Source organism: Microcebus murinus, chromosome 20 (genome assembly GCF_040939455.1).
Source record: "Microcebus murinus isolate Inina chromosome 20, M.murinus_Inina_mat1.0, whole genome shotgun sequence".
Taxonomy (NCBI): Eukaryota; Metazoa; Chordata; class Mammalia; order Primates; family Cheirogaleidae; genus Microcebus; species Microcebus murinus.
The window spans coordinates 34,407,604-34,423,983 of NC_134123.1; the positions used below are offsets into that span (position 1 = coordinate 34,407,604).

The 16,380-nt window shown below is 61.7% G+C and overlaps 1 protein-coding gene across 1 annotated transcript in view; it reads left to right on the forward strand.

Annotated features, from left to right (window-relative positions):
* Positions 1 to 526: 526 nt before the first annotated feature.
* Positions 527 to 16,380, forward strand: part of JPH3 (junctophilin 3) — a 64,581-nt gene continuing 48,727 nt past the window's right edge. Inside the window, exon 1 of the mRNA XM_012735730.3 lies at positions 527 to 1,523. Within this exon, the coding sequence (XP_012591184.2) occupies positions 1,142 to 1,523 (382 nt within the window). The 5' untranslated portion in view covers positions 527 to 1,141. The remainder of the gene's footprint in view (positions 1,524 to 16,380) is intronic.

A 16,380-nucleotide genomic window follows, 5' to 3' on the forward strand; every position in this document is an offset into this window, starting at 1 on the left:
GGATTCTTTGTCATACAAAAAAACCACCTGTGGTTTGCAAAGAGCCTTTCAGTCAAGTCCGGGGCAGGTGGAGCAGATGCGAGCCAGGCGCAGCGCGCGGGGCGGGAAGGGTCGGGTGCCCTGGCTGACAGACAGGGGCAGAGGCCCCCCAGCTAGCAGGGCCTGCTCCGCGGGCCTCACCTACTGGATCACGGGAGGGTCGCAGCGCGCCCTGGGTGCTGGGCGCCTTCCCATTACGCAGTTCCTGTCCCTTTAAATCCAAGTCCCGGGAAAGGGGGGGCTGGGGCGCCCTGGCTGGACCCCTATTCCCAGGCCGGCTGGGGCCAAGGGACAGCCCGGAGGAGGGCGCGCGCCGGCTGGGGGTTCGCGGGCGGGGCGCCCCGGGGTCCCCGCCTGCGCGCTGCGCCCTCGGCCAGGCCGCCAGCGCCCCTCTCCAGGCCGCCGCGCTCCGGGGGCGGGCGCAGGCGGGGGCGCGCGGGCGGGGTGCCGGGCGGGGTGCGGGTGCGGGCGCGCGCGGCGCCGGCCCGAGCGCGCGAGCGGGCCCGGAGCGCACGCCGCCGCCGCCGCCGCCGCCGCCGCCCGAGCCCGCCGCATTGCTGCTGCCGCCGCCGCCGCCCCGCGCCCGGCCCGCGGCCCCCAATATGGTGCGGCCGCCCGCGCCGCCGCCCGTGCCGCCGCCCGCGGGCCCCGCCGCCGCCCTCGGGCGCCCGCAGCGCGGCAGCCGCAGGTGGGGGGCTGCGGCCCGGGCCTGAGCCGCCCGCGCCCGCCCGGCCTGGAGGCGCCGTCCCCGCGGGCCGCTGGCGAGGGGCATCTGCCGCTGAGGTGGAGCCGCGGGCACCAGCGCCGCCGCTCCTGCCCCCTCCCTCCCCTCCCCTCCCCCTCCCCCCGGTCCTGGCTCCAGCGGGAGCGCGAGACGCCGGTCAGGCTCCGCGGCGCCGCCGGGCAGGATCGCTCCCCGCGACCCCGGGACGCGCCGCGGCCGCTCCGGAGCTGCCCGCCGTGGGTTTCGCCCTCCCCATTCCTCCTTTAGGAAACCGAATCAAAACAAAACGCCAGCCAGCCCGCCCCGCAAGACTCCGGTTTGTGGATCGCCTCCTGCTTGTTTTCACCGTTTGCGGGATTTGCAGACCGAGTTTCATGCATGTCCAGTGGGGGCAGGTTTAATTTTGACGACGGAGGGTCCTACTGCGGAGGCTGGGAGGACGGCAAGGCGCACGGCCATGGCGTCTGCACCGGCCCCAAGGGCCAAGGCGAATACACCGGCTCGTGGAGCCACGGCTTCGAGGTGCTGGGCGTCTACACCTGGCCCAGCGGCAACACGTACCAGGGCACCTGGGCGCAGGGCAAGCGCCACGGCATCGGCCTGGAGAGCAAGGGGAAGTGGGTGTACAAGGGCGAGTGGACGCACGGATTTAAGGGGCGCTACGGGGTGCGGGAGTGCACGGGCAACGGGGCCAAGTACGAAGGGACCTGGAGCAACGGGCTGCAGGACGGGTACGGGACCGAGACCTACTCCGATGGAGGTAGGTGCCGGGCGCGGGCTGGGCTGGGGCCTCGCGGCGCGGGGACCTTCTCCCAGCCCCGCTGCTTCTGTTTCTGTCTGGGGAAGTTGAGCTGCTCCCTCCGGCTGGGCCGTGGGCACCTGGGGCATTTCCTGGGGTTCCCTGGGTGCCACAGCCGCTCCTGGCTACAGGTTGCCCCGCTGCCTGGTGGGGGACCGAGCCCTGGAGCCCGCTGGAGGGTGTCGGGGGGCTTCCAGAGGCAGAGCCAGGCCCGGGGCTGTGGCAGCGCGGAGCTGACTGTCAGTGCATCATCCTCGCAGGCCTGAGCCCTGCCGGAGAGGCCGGGCCCGGGGCCGCCACCTCGGGGACCCACCAAGGGCAGAGGGGGGACTGGGAGAGGCCCCTCCCCATGCTGGCACGGCCCCCTCGGTGTCCGCCCGGGGACCAGGCCCCAGCTTCACTTCTTGTTTCCCTGCGGTGCCCAAGGGCCTTCCTCAGAAACGAATCAACCCAAGCCACGGGAAGGGAGCGATTGGGAGCGCTAGAGGCGGGGGATGGCTGCCCAGACCAAAACAGCCAGGCAATAAACTTCTAGGTGGTTGGACGCGGGCTGGTGCTGTCCAAGCAGCCTGCCGGAGGGAGGAGGGGAGGCCCATCTGCTGAGCGAGAGCCCAGGCATCTCGCCTCTCAGTGGCCGCCTCGTGTGCACCGTTAGTTTAGGGGATTGTTCTGCGCCTTCCTTCTAAGATGCCACCTCGGCCAGGGCAGAGCCGGGTGCCGGGTGCCCGTGAGCGGCCAGCCCGCGCGGCTGGGAGACGTTTCTGTGCAGCGAGGCTTAGCCGGCTCTACGGCCGCCCCCCTGCCCCGTGCTCCACCGTCCACCCTCGGTGGTGCGTTGGAGGCTCGTGGAGCAGTTGCTGATCCTGGAAGCCGGACCCCAAACAAACCTGCCCCCCCCCAGCACCCTTCCCCCCAGCCCCCAAGTCCAGGAGCTCTGTCTTCAGAAGTGGCTTCCTTGCCGCCTCTGGGCTGCTCTTCCGGCGTGGCTGCCTGCCGGGGAGAGGAGCGAGAGGCAGCAATGACTTGTGCTTCTGCCAGGCATAAACACGGGAGTGTGCCGTCGTCCTCCCGGCCTGCCCGCTGCCTCCGAGTCTCAGGAAGAGAGAGAGAGAGAGAGCTTGGAACACCTGCTCCCTGGCCACCTCCGGGAGTGACGGGGGCTGCAGAAGAATTATTATTTTGGCTTATGCAACTGAAAAGCAGGGTTCGTTATCACCCGAGCAGGAGGAGGAGGAGGAGTCTGGGGCAGTTAATTATATAATGCTCCTGCCTGTCAAAGCCGTGCCCAGCCCGTCTCAGGCGGCCTCTCCTAGGCTTTGTTGTTTTCTCGGAGCAGGTTGGAGAGCTTCCCTGACCCTGGGGCGCGGAGGGCCGGGCGGGAGCAGACGGTCCTCCCCTGGTGCCAGGCTGTGGGCCTGTGTGTGTGCGCGTGCGTGTCTGTGTGTGTGTGTCTGTGCGCGCGCGCAGGCGGGCACCCCGGGGCCCAGGCAGCAGATGTGGGTGGCTGAGGCGGGCGGGCGGGCGGGCAGCCTGGCGCTCCCAGCTGGGCTGTTCGGGAGCCCAGGGGCAGCTGTCACCCCCGGGGCTCGGGCCGGGCTGCTCTGCAGAACCCTCCTCCAGAGGTGCTGCCAGCTGTGCCCGCTCTGGGAAAGCCGTGCGGGCCAGGCAGGCATGGGGCGTGGGGAGGAGAGGGTCTCGCTCCTGTCATCTCCGCAGAGCTCCTAGCATGTTTGGGCCTGGCGGGGCTGCCCCAGTCTGCCCAGCCTCCCCCCTGGCCTGAGGGATTCCTTCCTTCGTTCAGCAAATATTTATTGTGCCTTTAGCGTGAGCCCGGCGTTCTAGGCTCTGGGGAAGCAGCAGGGAGCAAGGCAGACGACGGTTGTTGCCCTCTTGGGGCTTCCGTTTGCGGGAGGAGGGGTGGTGGTTCTGTTGTGGTTTATTTGGGGAAGGGAGGGTCTGACCCTGTGGCTGGCGGGGAGTTTGGGACCCGAAATGCTGGTTTGAGAAACATCTCTCTCCGCTGCGGATGGACCTCTTGGGGCTCTCCGCCCTCCACCCAGCAAGCAGCCGGAGCCCCCCCACTCACTTCCCAAAGCGTTTCCCTCCTCACCGTTCTGCTGGGTCACATGCATCTTACAGGCGAGGCCAGGGGGCCGTGTGAGCCAGGGGTGCAGGGCCCCCGCCTGTCTGGGCCAGGCCCCCCACACCCCCCGACATCGCAAAGCCTGCATGGAGCCCAAGCCATGTATGTTCTCCCCAGGGGAACGTGGGTCTCGGGTCCCCTGCAGGCGAACCGAGGCAGGCACACACACGTGGGCTTCGGGGCCAGCTCCTCCTTTGGTTGGTAACATTGCACGAGGGAAAACAGGCTTGACCCTCTGGCTGGGGTGGCCGGGTCCAGACATGTGGGACACTTTTCTGGAGGAGCTTCCCAGCTTCTCCTTGGGAAGGGGGTGGCTGTCGGGAACTGGTGCCCTCTGCAGCCCCTGGCGAGCACCAGCGTGGGGCGTGTGATCTGCTGGGACAGAACAGGGGACCCCCCCACGCCTTCCTCCCCTCCAGGCAGCTGAGCGGGCAGGTGGAGCCATCACGAGTTCACAGTCCTCTCTCCAATCCGACGTTTCCCGTGCACGGGGCATGGGAATGTTGGGCAAAGCTCCTGAACGGCAGTCCGGCTTCCGGTGCCGACGTAGGGCCGGTTTTGGTGGATAACGCACGAATGGCGAACGTGTTCGACGCCCAGCTGGAACAGGTCTGGAATCCGCTTCAGCTGGGGACACTTCTGCCGGCTCCTCCTCCTCCTCCTCCTCCAGTCTTAACCTGCCCCCGGTGCGGGCTGGTGCCACTCCCCGACGTGAGCCGCTCAGCCTGGATCCGTGCACGGAGGCCTGGGGTGCGGGGCGGGAACAGGAGCTCACGCTTGTAGCCGACGACCCCGGCTTGAACGCTGGCCCCGCCATTGCCTTGCTTTGTGACCTTGGGCAAATGACTCAACCTCTCTGAGCTCCTTTCTTCATCCTTACGAAGGGCTGATGGTAGCACCTGCAGGCTGGGTGAGGGTTCATTGAGAATGGAGCGGCGTGTGGCTGTGCAGCGCACAGAGTAAGCTGTCGTTATCATTCACCGTTGTTTTAGTATTACCGTTCGCACGCAATGACTGTCGCTTGTGGTGACCGCTGTTAGAACCCATAGCCAGGCATGGCCACGGGGCTAATGAAAGTGACAGGAAGTCGCTTCCCACGTGCCAGGTAGGTTGCAGACGTTTGCGTGAATCGTAGCACGTAATTCTTATACCCCAGAGGGTTGATTCTCTCATTATTCCCATTTGCCACGTGGGAAGTGGAGGCTGCCAGTGGATGCACCCCGGGTGGGACTAGGGTCCGGGTTCAGGGTGGCGCCCTGCCCAAAGCTGGGTCCGCCGCCCTCCAAACCTCCTCGTGCAAAAGCGCCTCCTGCTCTTCCTTCTCCACACCCATTCTTCTCTCCGGGTGCAGGAGCCCGAGTTGTAGCAGACGCACACGCGCAGACATGCAGACCCCGCTCCCCGTCCCTCCCTCCCCAGCCCGCAGAGACCACTGCCTTCTCTGCTCCCGGGGCCCCTGCCGTGGGCCGCGCAGGTAAGCGTCTCCTCCTGGTTGCCCCCGCATACACGGAACCCCTTGGGCCCAAATCACCCCCCCCCCGTAAACCCTCCCACGCCCTGCAAGCTGTGAGTCATCTCCCGCCCCGGCCTCTCCCCTCATCCTTGGGTCCTGTTCACCGGCCCAGATTCCCCAGCCCACACACACCGCACACTCCCACAGGCGGGATTCAGACGCACCGCGGCGCCTGCGTGCTCACACATGCGCGTGGCACACCTGCCACCTGCAGACGCGCTCCACGCGGGCCCCCAAAACACAGCCACGTGCGCCCCCAGGCTTTGTCCACTCCCCACCTGCCAGGAACTCTGAATCCCCGCCGTCCTTTGTAGACGGGGAGTTAAGATGGCAGGTGCGGTGTTGAGCTGTGTTTCCATTTTATTTTATTTTATTTATTTGAGACAGAGTCTCACTCTGTTGCCTGGGCTAGAGTGCCGTGGCGTCAGCCTAGCTCACAGCAACCTCAGACTCCTGGGTTCAGGTGATCCTCCTGCCTCAGCCTCCCGAGTAGCGGGGACTACAGGCATGTGCCTCCGCACCCAGCCAATTTTTTCCTATTTTTTAGTTGTTTAGCTAATTTCTTCCCATTTATAGTAGAGACAGGGTCTCGCTCTTGCTCAGGCTGGTCTTGAACTCCTGAGCTCAAGCGATCTTCCCGCCTCGGGCTCCCAGGGTGCAAGGATTACAGGCGTGGGCTACCGCGCCTGGTCTTGTGCTTCCATTTTAAACCCACGAGTGTGCTGCTGATGACCCTTGGTGGAAGGGGGAAAATAATTCTCTCGTCTAAACAAAATAAACTACCGCTGGGCATATTTTGGGTGCTTGGTTGTGACCCTGTGACAAGTAAACTTTTTTAAAAAATCCAGATGCCCAGGCTGGGAGGAAGCAGGTGCCTACACGAGGAGATGCCACCAGTAGTAACCGGTTTCGGGAACAGAAAGAAATGAGCCCGGCAAGGGGAGACAAAGCCTTTCCTCAGACTGCCAGCCACTTTGGGGGTGGGGGCGGAAGGTTCCGCAGGGGGAGAGGAGAAAGGAAGAGCAATCGCTAGTCCTTTGTTGCCGGTTATAGCTGAGGAAGGAACCTGGCCGCTGAGCAGCCTCCCTCAGCAGCTCAGCCCTCGGGCCACTTGCCGGCTTTCGGAAGCGGAGCTGTGAGGGGGGAAGTGTCAGCACCCTCCGAAAATAGCGTCCACGGTGTCGCTAGCGGGTGGCCCTGGCTGACGCTGGGAATTAATGTAGCTGACCCGAGGGAAGAGAGCTCCAGCAGTCTTCTCCGAGGACGGCGGCTGGCCCGAGGCAGTGTGGGGCGGGGGTCCCTGGGCTGTTCTTCTCCAAGACTTTCCTTCCTCCTCCGTCCTCCCCAGACCCCCAGGGGGCTAAAGATAACCCGCTCTCAGCTGTGAGCTGATGGTTTTGTACGTCATGCTCTTTGTGTCCTCAAGTGACAAAAAAGATGTTTAGGTTTGTGAGTATCAGAAGAAAGGGTGAGGTTCGTGTACATTTTCCACGGTGGCCCGCCCCTCCCTGATCAGCAGCTCCCGAAGTCCGTAGTTTCCTGGCTCGCTGGGGAGAGCCCACGTGGTGGTGGGGCTGTGGCCTTGGCCTGGTGGTCCTGCTTTGGCTTGAGAGAGGCCTCGTTCAGGAGAAGGAGAGGCTTCAGCACCTTGGAGAGCGCTCCTGCCGCCGCTGCCTGGGTGCAGCCGCTGGGCCCACAGCCCCGGGCCAGACCACTGACTTGCTGGGCCTGGGATGTCGCCCAGGAATTTTTGCTTCTTACAAGTTTCAGATGGTGCTGACGCTGGGGGTCCTGGACCCCCACTTGAGCGCCACAGGTCCAGGCTGGCGCCTCCTAACTCCGGCTCCTCCTTGGAGTCACCCTGAACGTTCCCCGGGGAGATTGTTAGAAACGCAGAATCCCAGGCCCACCGTGGACCTCCCCGGTTAGAAGCGGCATGTTCTCGAGACGCCCAGACGGGTTCCGAGCGCAGGAAGCGCAGCGTCACTTTAATCTCTTTACTTTAATCGTGGCTGTGCACGGGGCCTGTCTCACTCACTTTAATCGTGGCTGTGCACGGGGTCTGACGGGGGGCTTTGAAAAAATGCTGATGCCCGGGTCCCCCCAGAGGTGCTGATCGAGGTGTTCTGGGTGCAGCCTGGATGTTAGAGTTCTTTTTAAAACTCTGCAGGTGAGGCCGGGCGCAGTGGCTCACACCTGTCATCCTAGCACTCTGGGAGGCCGAGGCGGGAGGATTGCTCGAGGTCAGGAGTTTAAGACCAGCCTGAACAAGGGCGAGACCCTGTCTCTACTAAAAATAGAAAGAAATTATCTAGACAACTAAAAATATATAGAAAAAAATTAGCCGGCATGGTGGCGCATGCATGTAGTCAGAGCTACTTAGGAGGCTGGGGCAGGAGGATCGCTTGAGCCTAGGAGTCTGAGGTTGCTGCGAGCTAGGCTGATGCCACGGCACTCTAGCCCAGGCAACAGAGTGAGACTCTGTCTCAAAAAAAAAAAAAAACCTCTGCAGGTGATTCTGAGGTTCATGTCAGCTTGAGGACCCCTTGTCCACATAGCTGTAGCTGCACGTGGGAATCATTTGGAGGGCTTCCAGGACTGGCCCGGGCTGGGGTGCAGCCAAGACCATGGAAACCAGAAACTTTTGAGGGTGGTGCCCTGGCCTGAGTACTTGATAAAATAGGCAGGGCTGAGAATCCCAGCTCTAGATAGAGCTTTTCAAACTGTGGGTCAAGTGGTCCATGAAATTAATATAGTGCGTTTTTAAAAAATATGAAGTAGGCTCGAAAATTTCCCGACAGGATACGTACGTCCCAGTAAGGACAAGTGGTGTGATGTTTCTGTCTCCGTTGTCTCTCGGCCTTCTCCTCTATTCTGTTTCTTCTCCTCTTCTGTCTCTTATGAGGACACCTGTCATTGGATTTGGGGCCCAGCCTAATCCAGAAGGATCTCATCTCAAGTTCCCTCACGACATCGGCAAGGATCTGTTTGCCAAGCAAGGCGCTGGAGGTTTGGGTGTATCTTTTTTGAGGGGGGGGGGGAAACAATTCAGTCTGCTACAGTGTCTTCCAGAGTTCAGGTTGAAAGGGCTCCCAAGCACATGCAATTATCCGTAGGGATTCTGGGGGAGCTGGATCCAGGACCCCCGTGCATACCACAACCCGCAGGTGTCCAAGTCCCCGATAAGAAACAGCAGTGTTCGCGAATCACCTGTATGTCCTCCTGTGTGCTTGAAACCATCTCTAGGTTGCTTATAACACCTGTAACTGTGTAAATACTGTATAAGTAGTTGTCACACTATATCTTTATTTGTATTTTTTTTTATTGTGGTTTTCTAAAAAATATTGTTGATCTGTGGTTGGTGGAATCCACGGACGCAGAATTGGAAGGGGCCCACCGGATTTGGTAACCTGGAATCCCAATGCCAGGGAACTAATTCCTTTGGGAGAAAGGTGCTCACCTTTTTTTTTTTTTTTAAACATCTACTTTGTTCCAAGCATTGTGCTGGGCATTTTATCATAGATTTAATTTCTTTTTATTTATTTATTTAGTTTTGAGACAGAGTCTCACTCTGTGGCCCAGGCTAGAGTGAGTGCCGTGGCGTCAGCCTAGCTCACAGCAACCTCAGACTCCTGGGCTCAAGCGATCCTCCTGCCTCAGCCTCCCAAGTAGTGGGGACCACAGGCATGCGCCACCATGCCTGGCTAATTTTTTCTATATGTATTTTTAGTTGTCCAGTTAATTTCTTTGTATTTGTAGTAGAGACAGGGTCTTGCTCTTGCTCACGCAGGTCTCGAACTCCTGAGCTCAAACAATCCTCCCAACTTGGCCTCCCAGAGTGCTAGCATTACAGGCGTGAGCCACCGCGCCCAGCTGATATTATTTCTTTTATCCTTTAACCACTTCGGTACGGGGCTCACCGGCCTCGAAACCTCGCCCACAGCCGGCACTCACAGTCTGCACGGTAGTCTGTGCTGTGCATTGACGACGAATCCGTTTTGCTCTTGTGTGATGAGGGAAGCTTTAAAGCACTGAAAGCTTGTTTCACTTTACAGGCAGCTTTAGGAAAATAACTATAATAACCCCTACTAAGGGCTTGTTAAAAGGTCGCAGATTCGTAGTAACTTACTAGCTGAATGTACACACTGCAACTGCAGAGATAAAAGCAAAAGCTTTTGGCTGTCGACTAAAGTCGATGCTGGTACCGAAGTGGTTAAAACAATGCCTTGAAGCAATCCATGCCGCTCCCGCGTGGGAGAAGAGAGAGGAGAGGCTGGCGGGTGGCGTGGCTGGCAGAGGTTGCCGGGCTGGTGGGCAGCGGCGCCCGGCTGGCTGCGGAGTTGTGCGGACCCGCTGAGAGCATGGCAAGGCCGTGCGGCCTCTTCCAGGGAAGACGCAAGTCCCTGCACACGCACAGTGTTTTGTGGCACCTCTGGGGGTTCAGAGGCTCCCTGAGACTCGTCCTCAGACCCCCAGAGAAGAACCTTCCATCCTCCATGGGCGCCTAAACGTGCCCAGATTGATCTCATTTTGCACAGTGGGTGGAAAAATCGGTCGGAGCCAGCAGAGTCCTGCAGCCTGGTGGATCCGAAACCAAGGATTGAGGGAGAGCCGCTGGGCTTTCCCCATCCCCGCACCTCCACGAGGTCGCCGGTCCCCCTGGGGAGGCCCCCTGCCCTCTGGGTCTGCCCTGCAGGCAGCTGGGGATGCCCGGAACCTCCTTAGTCTTGCGTCCTCCTCCCCAGCTCAGCGTGGACTTGGGCGTCAGCCGCTGTCCTTCTGTCCTGCCCAGCGAGTGTCCGGCCGTGGCTGGGAGCTTCCTGCGCCCACCTTGCCGATATCCTTGTAGGCCCCCCTGCCTCACAGCGGGAAAACAGGCTCCCAGAGGCAAGAGAAGTGGGAAATGGACTCGGCGACCTGTAGTCGTTGGTTTCAAACTCGGTGCACATCCCGGTCAGCTGACCCGGGCTGCCCAGGAGAGCGTCCTGGAATCCGGGGTGGGGTCATGCAGTTGGCTAGTCCCGGGGACCTCACGTGGGAAGCCGGGGCCCCTTCCCCAGGCTGTGTCAGGAAATGAGGAAATGAGGCATTTCGAGGGGGAGGCGGCAGGGGTCGGGGGGCAGGCATATTGCCAGGAGACCCCGGAGGGATTTTCAGTGGGGGCTCTCAGGTGTGGCCTGCCCTGAGGAGTCACACACCTGTCGGCAGGTGTCACACGGCACTGCAGGGTGTAGGGTTAGGGTTAGGGAAGGGAAGTGGAGAACTGGGCTGTCGTAGAAGCAAAGCCAGGGGACAGACTGCCCACAGGGGGACGGTCCGGCCCACCTTTTCACATAATCTTCCCGCCCCAGCCTTTGTGTATCTGAGAGTTCAAAGGCCGGGCTGCTGTGGGCAGTGCCCACCGTGTGACTCGGAGGGACAAAAGCCATAGCCGAGATGCCCTTGGGTTCTCCAGGTGACCCCACAGCCTTTGGGCCACAAGCTCTGGGGGGGCAGAGGCCAGGTCTGTTGGGGTCAGCTGTGTGCCCAGCCCCCAGGCACAGCACCCGACAGCAGCGGGGTGTTCCAGAAGGTTCCGGGAAGGGATGACCAGTGATAGATCAGCCAAGCTCCGGGGTCCGAGCGGGGCGGCCAGGCCTGTGGAACCCGCATGGGTCTGAGCACAGACGGCGTCCAGGCCACCAAAGGACTTTGGGCTTTGTCCGGGGCCAGGGAAGGGCACTGAGAGATTTAAGCCGGGCAGCACCGAGATCTGGGATTTGGGTTTTTGTAATTAAACATTTATTTTGAGATCACCGTGCATTCGCAGGCAGCTGTGAGGACCAGAGAGAGCCTGTGTCCCCGTCCCCCGGCTTCCCCGGTGTTGACGCCTCGCAGAGCTCGGCACAGCGTCTGGGTCGGGACACGGGCGGCCATGCGGTCCAGACGGAGCGTGAGAGTGTCTGTCCCCGAGGGCCCTCAGTGGCCCTGTCACAACCGCCCCACCCCCTGGCAGCCCGGCGCCTCTGCCATTTCTTTGCTCTGTTCGTATCAAGAACGTCCCGCGAGCGGACTCGTGCGTGTGGCGTGTCTCCATGGGGACCGGCTGTTTCTCCAAGGTCTAGTTCTCCGGGACTCCTGTGGTCACGTGTGCGGTGGTGGCTGGTTCCTGGCCGTGGCGGGGCAGGCTCCGTGGCCGGGCAGGCTCCGTGGCATGCATGTCCCCGAGTCTGGGCGTGTCCAGTGTCGCGCTCTGTGCACACGGCTGCCACACACCTTCTCACAGGGGTTTCTCGCTCGTCGGGGACAGGTGCCGGCGGCGGCGTGGCTGGGTCACGTGGAGGCTGTGTGGCTGTGTGCAGAGAGCCGCGCTGGCTGCTGGGTGGGCACGGAATGGGGGCCAGCGTGGAGCCCGGGGACCGAGGCGGGTGCAGCGTCTGGGGAGAGGAGCTGGCGGCTGGACCCGGTGGGAAGGACCAGGGCTGGAGCTTGGAGGGGGCTGGGTGGGAGGGCGGAGTCCCGGCTCAGGGCTGGGGCTGGGTGGTACCAAGGGGACCCTGGAGGAGGCGCAGGTGCAGGCCAAGGGGTGCCTGTGGGGCGAGTTTGGTGTGGGAAGCTGCGTGGAGCCAGGTGCGGTGCTGAGTGCCAGTGGGGACGGCACTCTGGGTGCACTCAGAGGTGGCTCCCAGGTGGCTCTGGAAGTCGGAGGGAGGAACGCGCTGGGAGGACCTGGAGGAGCCCAGGACTAGGGGCAGACGGGGAGGCAGGAGGGGAGGATGGAGGGAGAGCGAGGTGGAGGAGGAGGAGAGTGTAGACAGGGTCAGTGCCTGACCCTGCAGTGAACATCCCACCCCTTAGGCCACTGTCCCTGCTGTCCTGTGAGGCTGGGTCCATCCAGGCACTGTGCCCATTTTACAGACACAACCGAGGCCAGGGTGATGGAGTGACTGGGCCACGGGTAACCGTTCCCCTCGGGAGGAGCTGCCGGCCTGTTGCCACTGCGGCCACCTGTCCCACGTTCCCACCTGCAGCGCCTGAGGTGGGTTGCTGCCCACGTCTTCGCCGGCGCCTGTTACTGGCTTTTCTTTTGAGACAGAGTCTCTGTCACCCGGGCTAGAGTGCAGCGGCGTCATCATGGCTCACTTCAACCTCCGCCTCCCGCCTCAGCCTCCCGAGTACCTGGGGCTACAGATGTGCACCACCGCATGCCGCTAATTTTTCTATTTTTAGTCTTGCTCTTGCTCAGGCTGGTCTTGAACTCCTGGCCTCAAATGATCCTCCTGCCTTAGCCTCCCAGAGTGCAAGGCCCTTATCTGCCTTTTTGATTGCAGCCATCCTGACAGGTGTGAAGTGGCATCCCGCTGGGGTTGTGATTTGCGTTTCCCGGATGGCTGTGAAGTTGAGCATCTTTGCATGTGCTGATGGGCCATGGGTGCATCTTCTTTGAAATGGTGTCTGTTCAGATCCGTGCCCACTTTAAAACTAGGTAGACCAGCCTGGGGAAGAGTGAGACCCTGTCTCTACCAAAAATAGAAAAAATTAGCCAGGCACCGTGGCTCACGCCTGTAATCCCAGCACCTCGGGAGGCCGAGGCAGGAGGATTGCTTGAGCTCAAGAGTTTAAGAACAGTCCTAGCAAGAGCGAGATCCCGTCTCTACTAAAAATAGGAAAAATTGGCCGGGCATGGTGGTGCATGCCTGTAGTCCCAGCTACTCGGGAGGCTGAGGCAGGAGGATCGCTTGAGCCCAGGAGGTTGAGGTTGCTGTGAGCGAGGCTGACGCCACAGCACTCCAGCCCAGGCAACAGAGTGAGACTCTGTCTAAAAATAGTAACCAACAAAAAACCCTGGGGTGTTTGTCTTCTTACTGTTGCATCACAGCGTGTTTTTGTAGGGTGCAGATGCCCCCACGGACACCCCCTTGCTGCCCCATGTGTGGCCGTACCCACTGGAGGGTGGGCTTCTTGAGACACATTGTGCCGGGTGCCTTTCTCCCCCCCACCCAGAGCATCTGCCACAGTGCCAGGCACACAGTAGGCGCTCAGTAAATGCTGACACGGCAGAGCCAGGACCACAGCCCCATGGCTCATAATAGGTCTGGGGTCCGGCTGCCAGGCCGGCTCTGCTCAGCAGCTGTGGACCCTCGATGCCGTGACCGGCTGCAACCAGAGAGAACAGCCCTGGCATCTGGGGGCAGTGGGGCCCCACGCAGGTGTTTACTGAGCACCAACTGTGTGCCAAGTAATAAGCAGAAGGGGTGGGCAGGGGCTGCGGAAAGCCTCCTGGGGAGCGGAGTGGGTGACCAGTGGCCTCCCAGGCTACAGGAGGAGCATTTGCGAGTGCCCAGGACCGGGGCACGAGGGGTGCAGGGGACAGAGCCTCAGCCCCCGAGACCTCAGGCGTCACTGTCTGGGCCTGCCCGGAACCACGCAGCTGTTAGGGGAAACAAGAGCCAGGCGGTGCGCCGCTGGGAGATGCACGCAGGAGGGAGGGAGGCGTGCGTTCGGGTCACCTGGGCTCCGGGGTCCGGGGTCAGCAGTGGGGGCTCCAGGCCCCGCACTGGGTCCACGCCCGAGCAGCTGCGTCCACGCTGCGTGGCCCTGTCAGGGGTAACTTGGTTGCTGTCCTGGGAGACGCTGCAGACACGTAGCAAAGGTTGGGTTATCCTCTGGGCGGGGGGACGCCTCGGGGCGCACACGCAGGCCACCTCCCTGCACCTGCCTGCTGTCCCGGTCCTCCGCATTTCCTGGGCGCCCCGGTGTGGCAGCAGAGGGGAAGTTTCCAGAAAGCCCAGCCGTTTCCTTCTCTCCTCCTGGGCTTGGGTCTGAGGTCAGCTGAGCAGGTGGCACCTGTGCCTCTATTAACAGGGACGGGGCAGGAGTGGGCATCCCCCGACCGTCAGGCAAGGTCCCCAGCTGTGTTTGCTCGAGTCCCAGGTAGGGGACCTGGCAGCCCCTCCTGCCCATGCAACGGGGAGTGGCTAGGTGGGGTCTAGCCAAATTCGGGCTGAGGGTAGGTCCCGAGGGCTGGGACCTGACTGAGGAGTTGGGGGTTCTCAGGTGCTGGGGAGCCCCAGAGGGGGGCAGGGCTGATCCATCCGGCCGCACCTGGAGGAGCCCAGCACGGCCGCAGCCTGGCGGGCTAGGGGGTGGTGTGGCCGGTGGTTGCCCCCCCAGGGCTGTCAAGGCTTCAGGTCGTGAGGGGGTCCCCATGTCTGGCTGGAGGACCCCCCTTCTCCAGGATGGTTGGGGTACCCCGGGTTCCTCAGGGATGTGAGGTCAGCTCGGGGCCTGGGGGGCCTGGCAGAGGCTGGCTGTGGCCAGGGGGTGCACCGGGTCATTGAGGCCCCTCCCAGGCCCAGCCCTTGGGGATACCGAGTCAGCAACGGGGGGTGTCGGAGGAGGGGTCCCCGCTGGCCACTCAGACACTGCCCGGCTGGTGCTGTGGCGAGGCTGACCTCCTCCCCCTGGTCTCCTCTTCACAGCCGCTCTGTCCTGCCCCCCTGGGGGGACCCCAGCACCCTCCTGGCTTTGGCCTGGGTGTCTGGGAGCCAGGGCCCATGGACGGCTGTGGGGGCAGGTGCGGGGGTGGGCGCCGCCGGCCTTGGCCTTGGCCTGTCCACCCTGGCTGGCCCCGCTGGTGTCCTCGGGTGGGTGCGAGCTTCATCCCGGCTCCCCAGCCAGGGCAGGCCCCGGTGTGACACCGGCCCCGGCGTTTGCCTCCACGGCAACGGGACCTGCCGCCTCTCTGGGTGACAGGGTCGCAGACGCGGCCAGGACCACCATGGTCTGAGGCAGATTCCAGTGTAAGCGGGTGTTAGCTCTCAAGCAGGGGTCAGTGAAAAGACAAGGACGAAACTTCTCCATATACCCCCCGAGTCCATCCGGGACACCCCCTTCCCCAGCGTGGTAACCCCACATCTACTGGGAGCCTCCACCTCTGAGTCCTGCCCTGGGTCCCACCCACCCCATCTGGCGGATTTTGGGGTGTTCTGTGGAGGTTTGGGGGTGAGATGAGGGGCACAGCTTACAGACACACCCCGGCTGTGGCCCCGGGCCGCAGGGCCAGCCCCCGGGAACCCAGGGAGCGGCCGCCAAGGCGCTGGGCTGGTCCCGGTGCAGCCGTGTCGACAATTTGCCGGTCACAGCCAGTGACAGATGCCTTCGCCCCTTCTCCACGCCCACTGCGTCACCTGACCGGCCTTAAAAATAGAGTAAAATACAATAAAAAGTTTGAAACATTTAAAAACCCAGGCACTGGGAGTGTGGTTCTCAGGCACAGCCTTGGCTCCGGGGGAAGGCTTGGGGTGTCCCCGCAGCTGGTCCGGACGGGGGACTGTGATATCCCCAGCAGGGCACGGCAGGCCGGGGTCAGAGCTGCCTTCCCGGGTGGACGGGCCACACCTTCCCCAACTGCAGAGCGAGAAGGAACTCCATAGACCCGTGGCTTTAAAAAAAATACAGCTTTTCGGCCGGGCGCAGTGGCTCACGCCTGTAATGCCAGCACTCTGGGCTCGAGGTCAGGAGTTCGAGACCAGCCTGAGCAAGGGCGAGACCCTGTCTCTACTAAAAATAGAAAGAAATTAATTGGACAACTAATATATATATATATATATATATATATATATATATATATATATATATATATATAAATTAGCCGGGCATGGTGGCGCATGCCTGTAGTCCCAGCACTCTGGGCTTGAGGTCAGGAGTTCAAGACCAGCCTTAGCAAGAGTGAGACCCTGTCTCTACTAAAAAAATAGAAGGAAATTAATTGGCCAACTAAAAATACATAGAAAAAATTAGCCGGGCGTGGTGGCGCATGCCTGTAGTCCCAGCTACTTGGGAGGCTGAGGCAGGAGGATCGCTTGAGCCCAGGAGTTGGAGGTTGCTGTGAGCTAGGCTGACGCCATGGCACTCACTGTAGCCTGGGCAACAGAGCGAGACTCTGTCTCAAAAATAAATAAATAAATAAATACAGCTTTTCTGACACATAATTACAGGGACCACATAATTCACCCATTCAAAGTGTACGGAGTCCTGTGGCGTCCTGAGACTGTTGGTCCCCTAAAAAGGCGCTGTAGCGAGGAAACGGCGGTTGGCCTTGAAACAAGGGGCCCCTGGGAGGCCCCACAGCCCTGGTGAAGGTGGCGTTAGCAGCCGTTGCCGGAGGCCCCAGGTGCGGC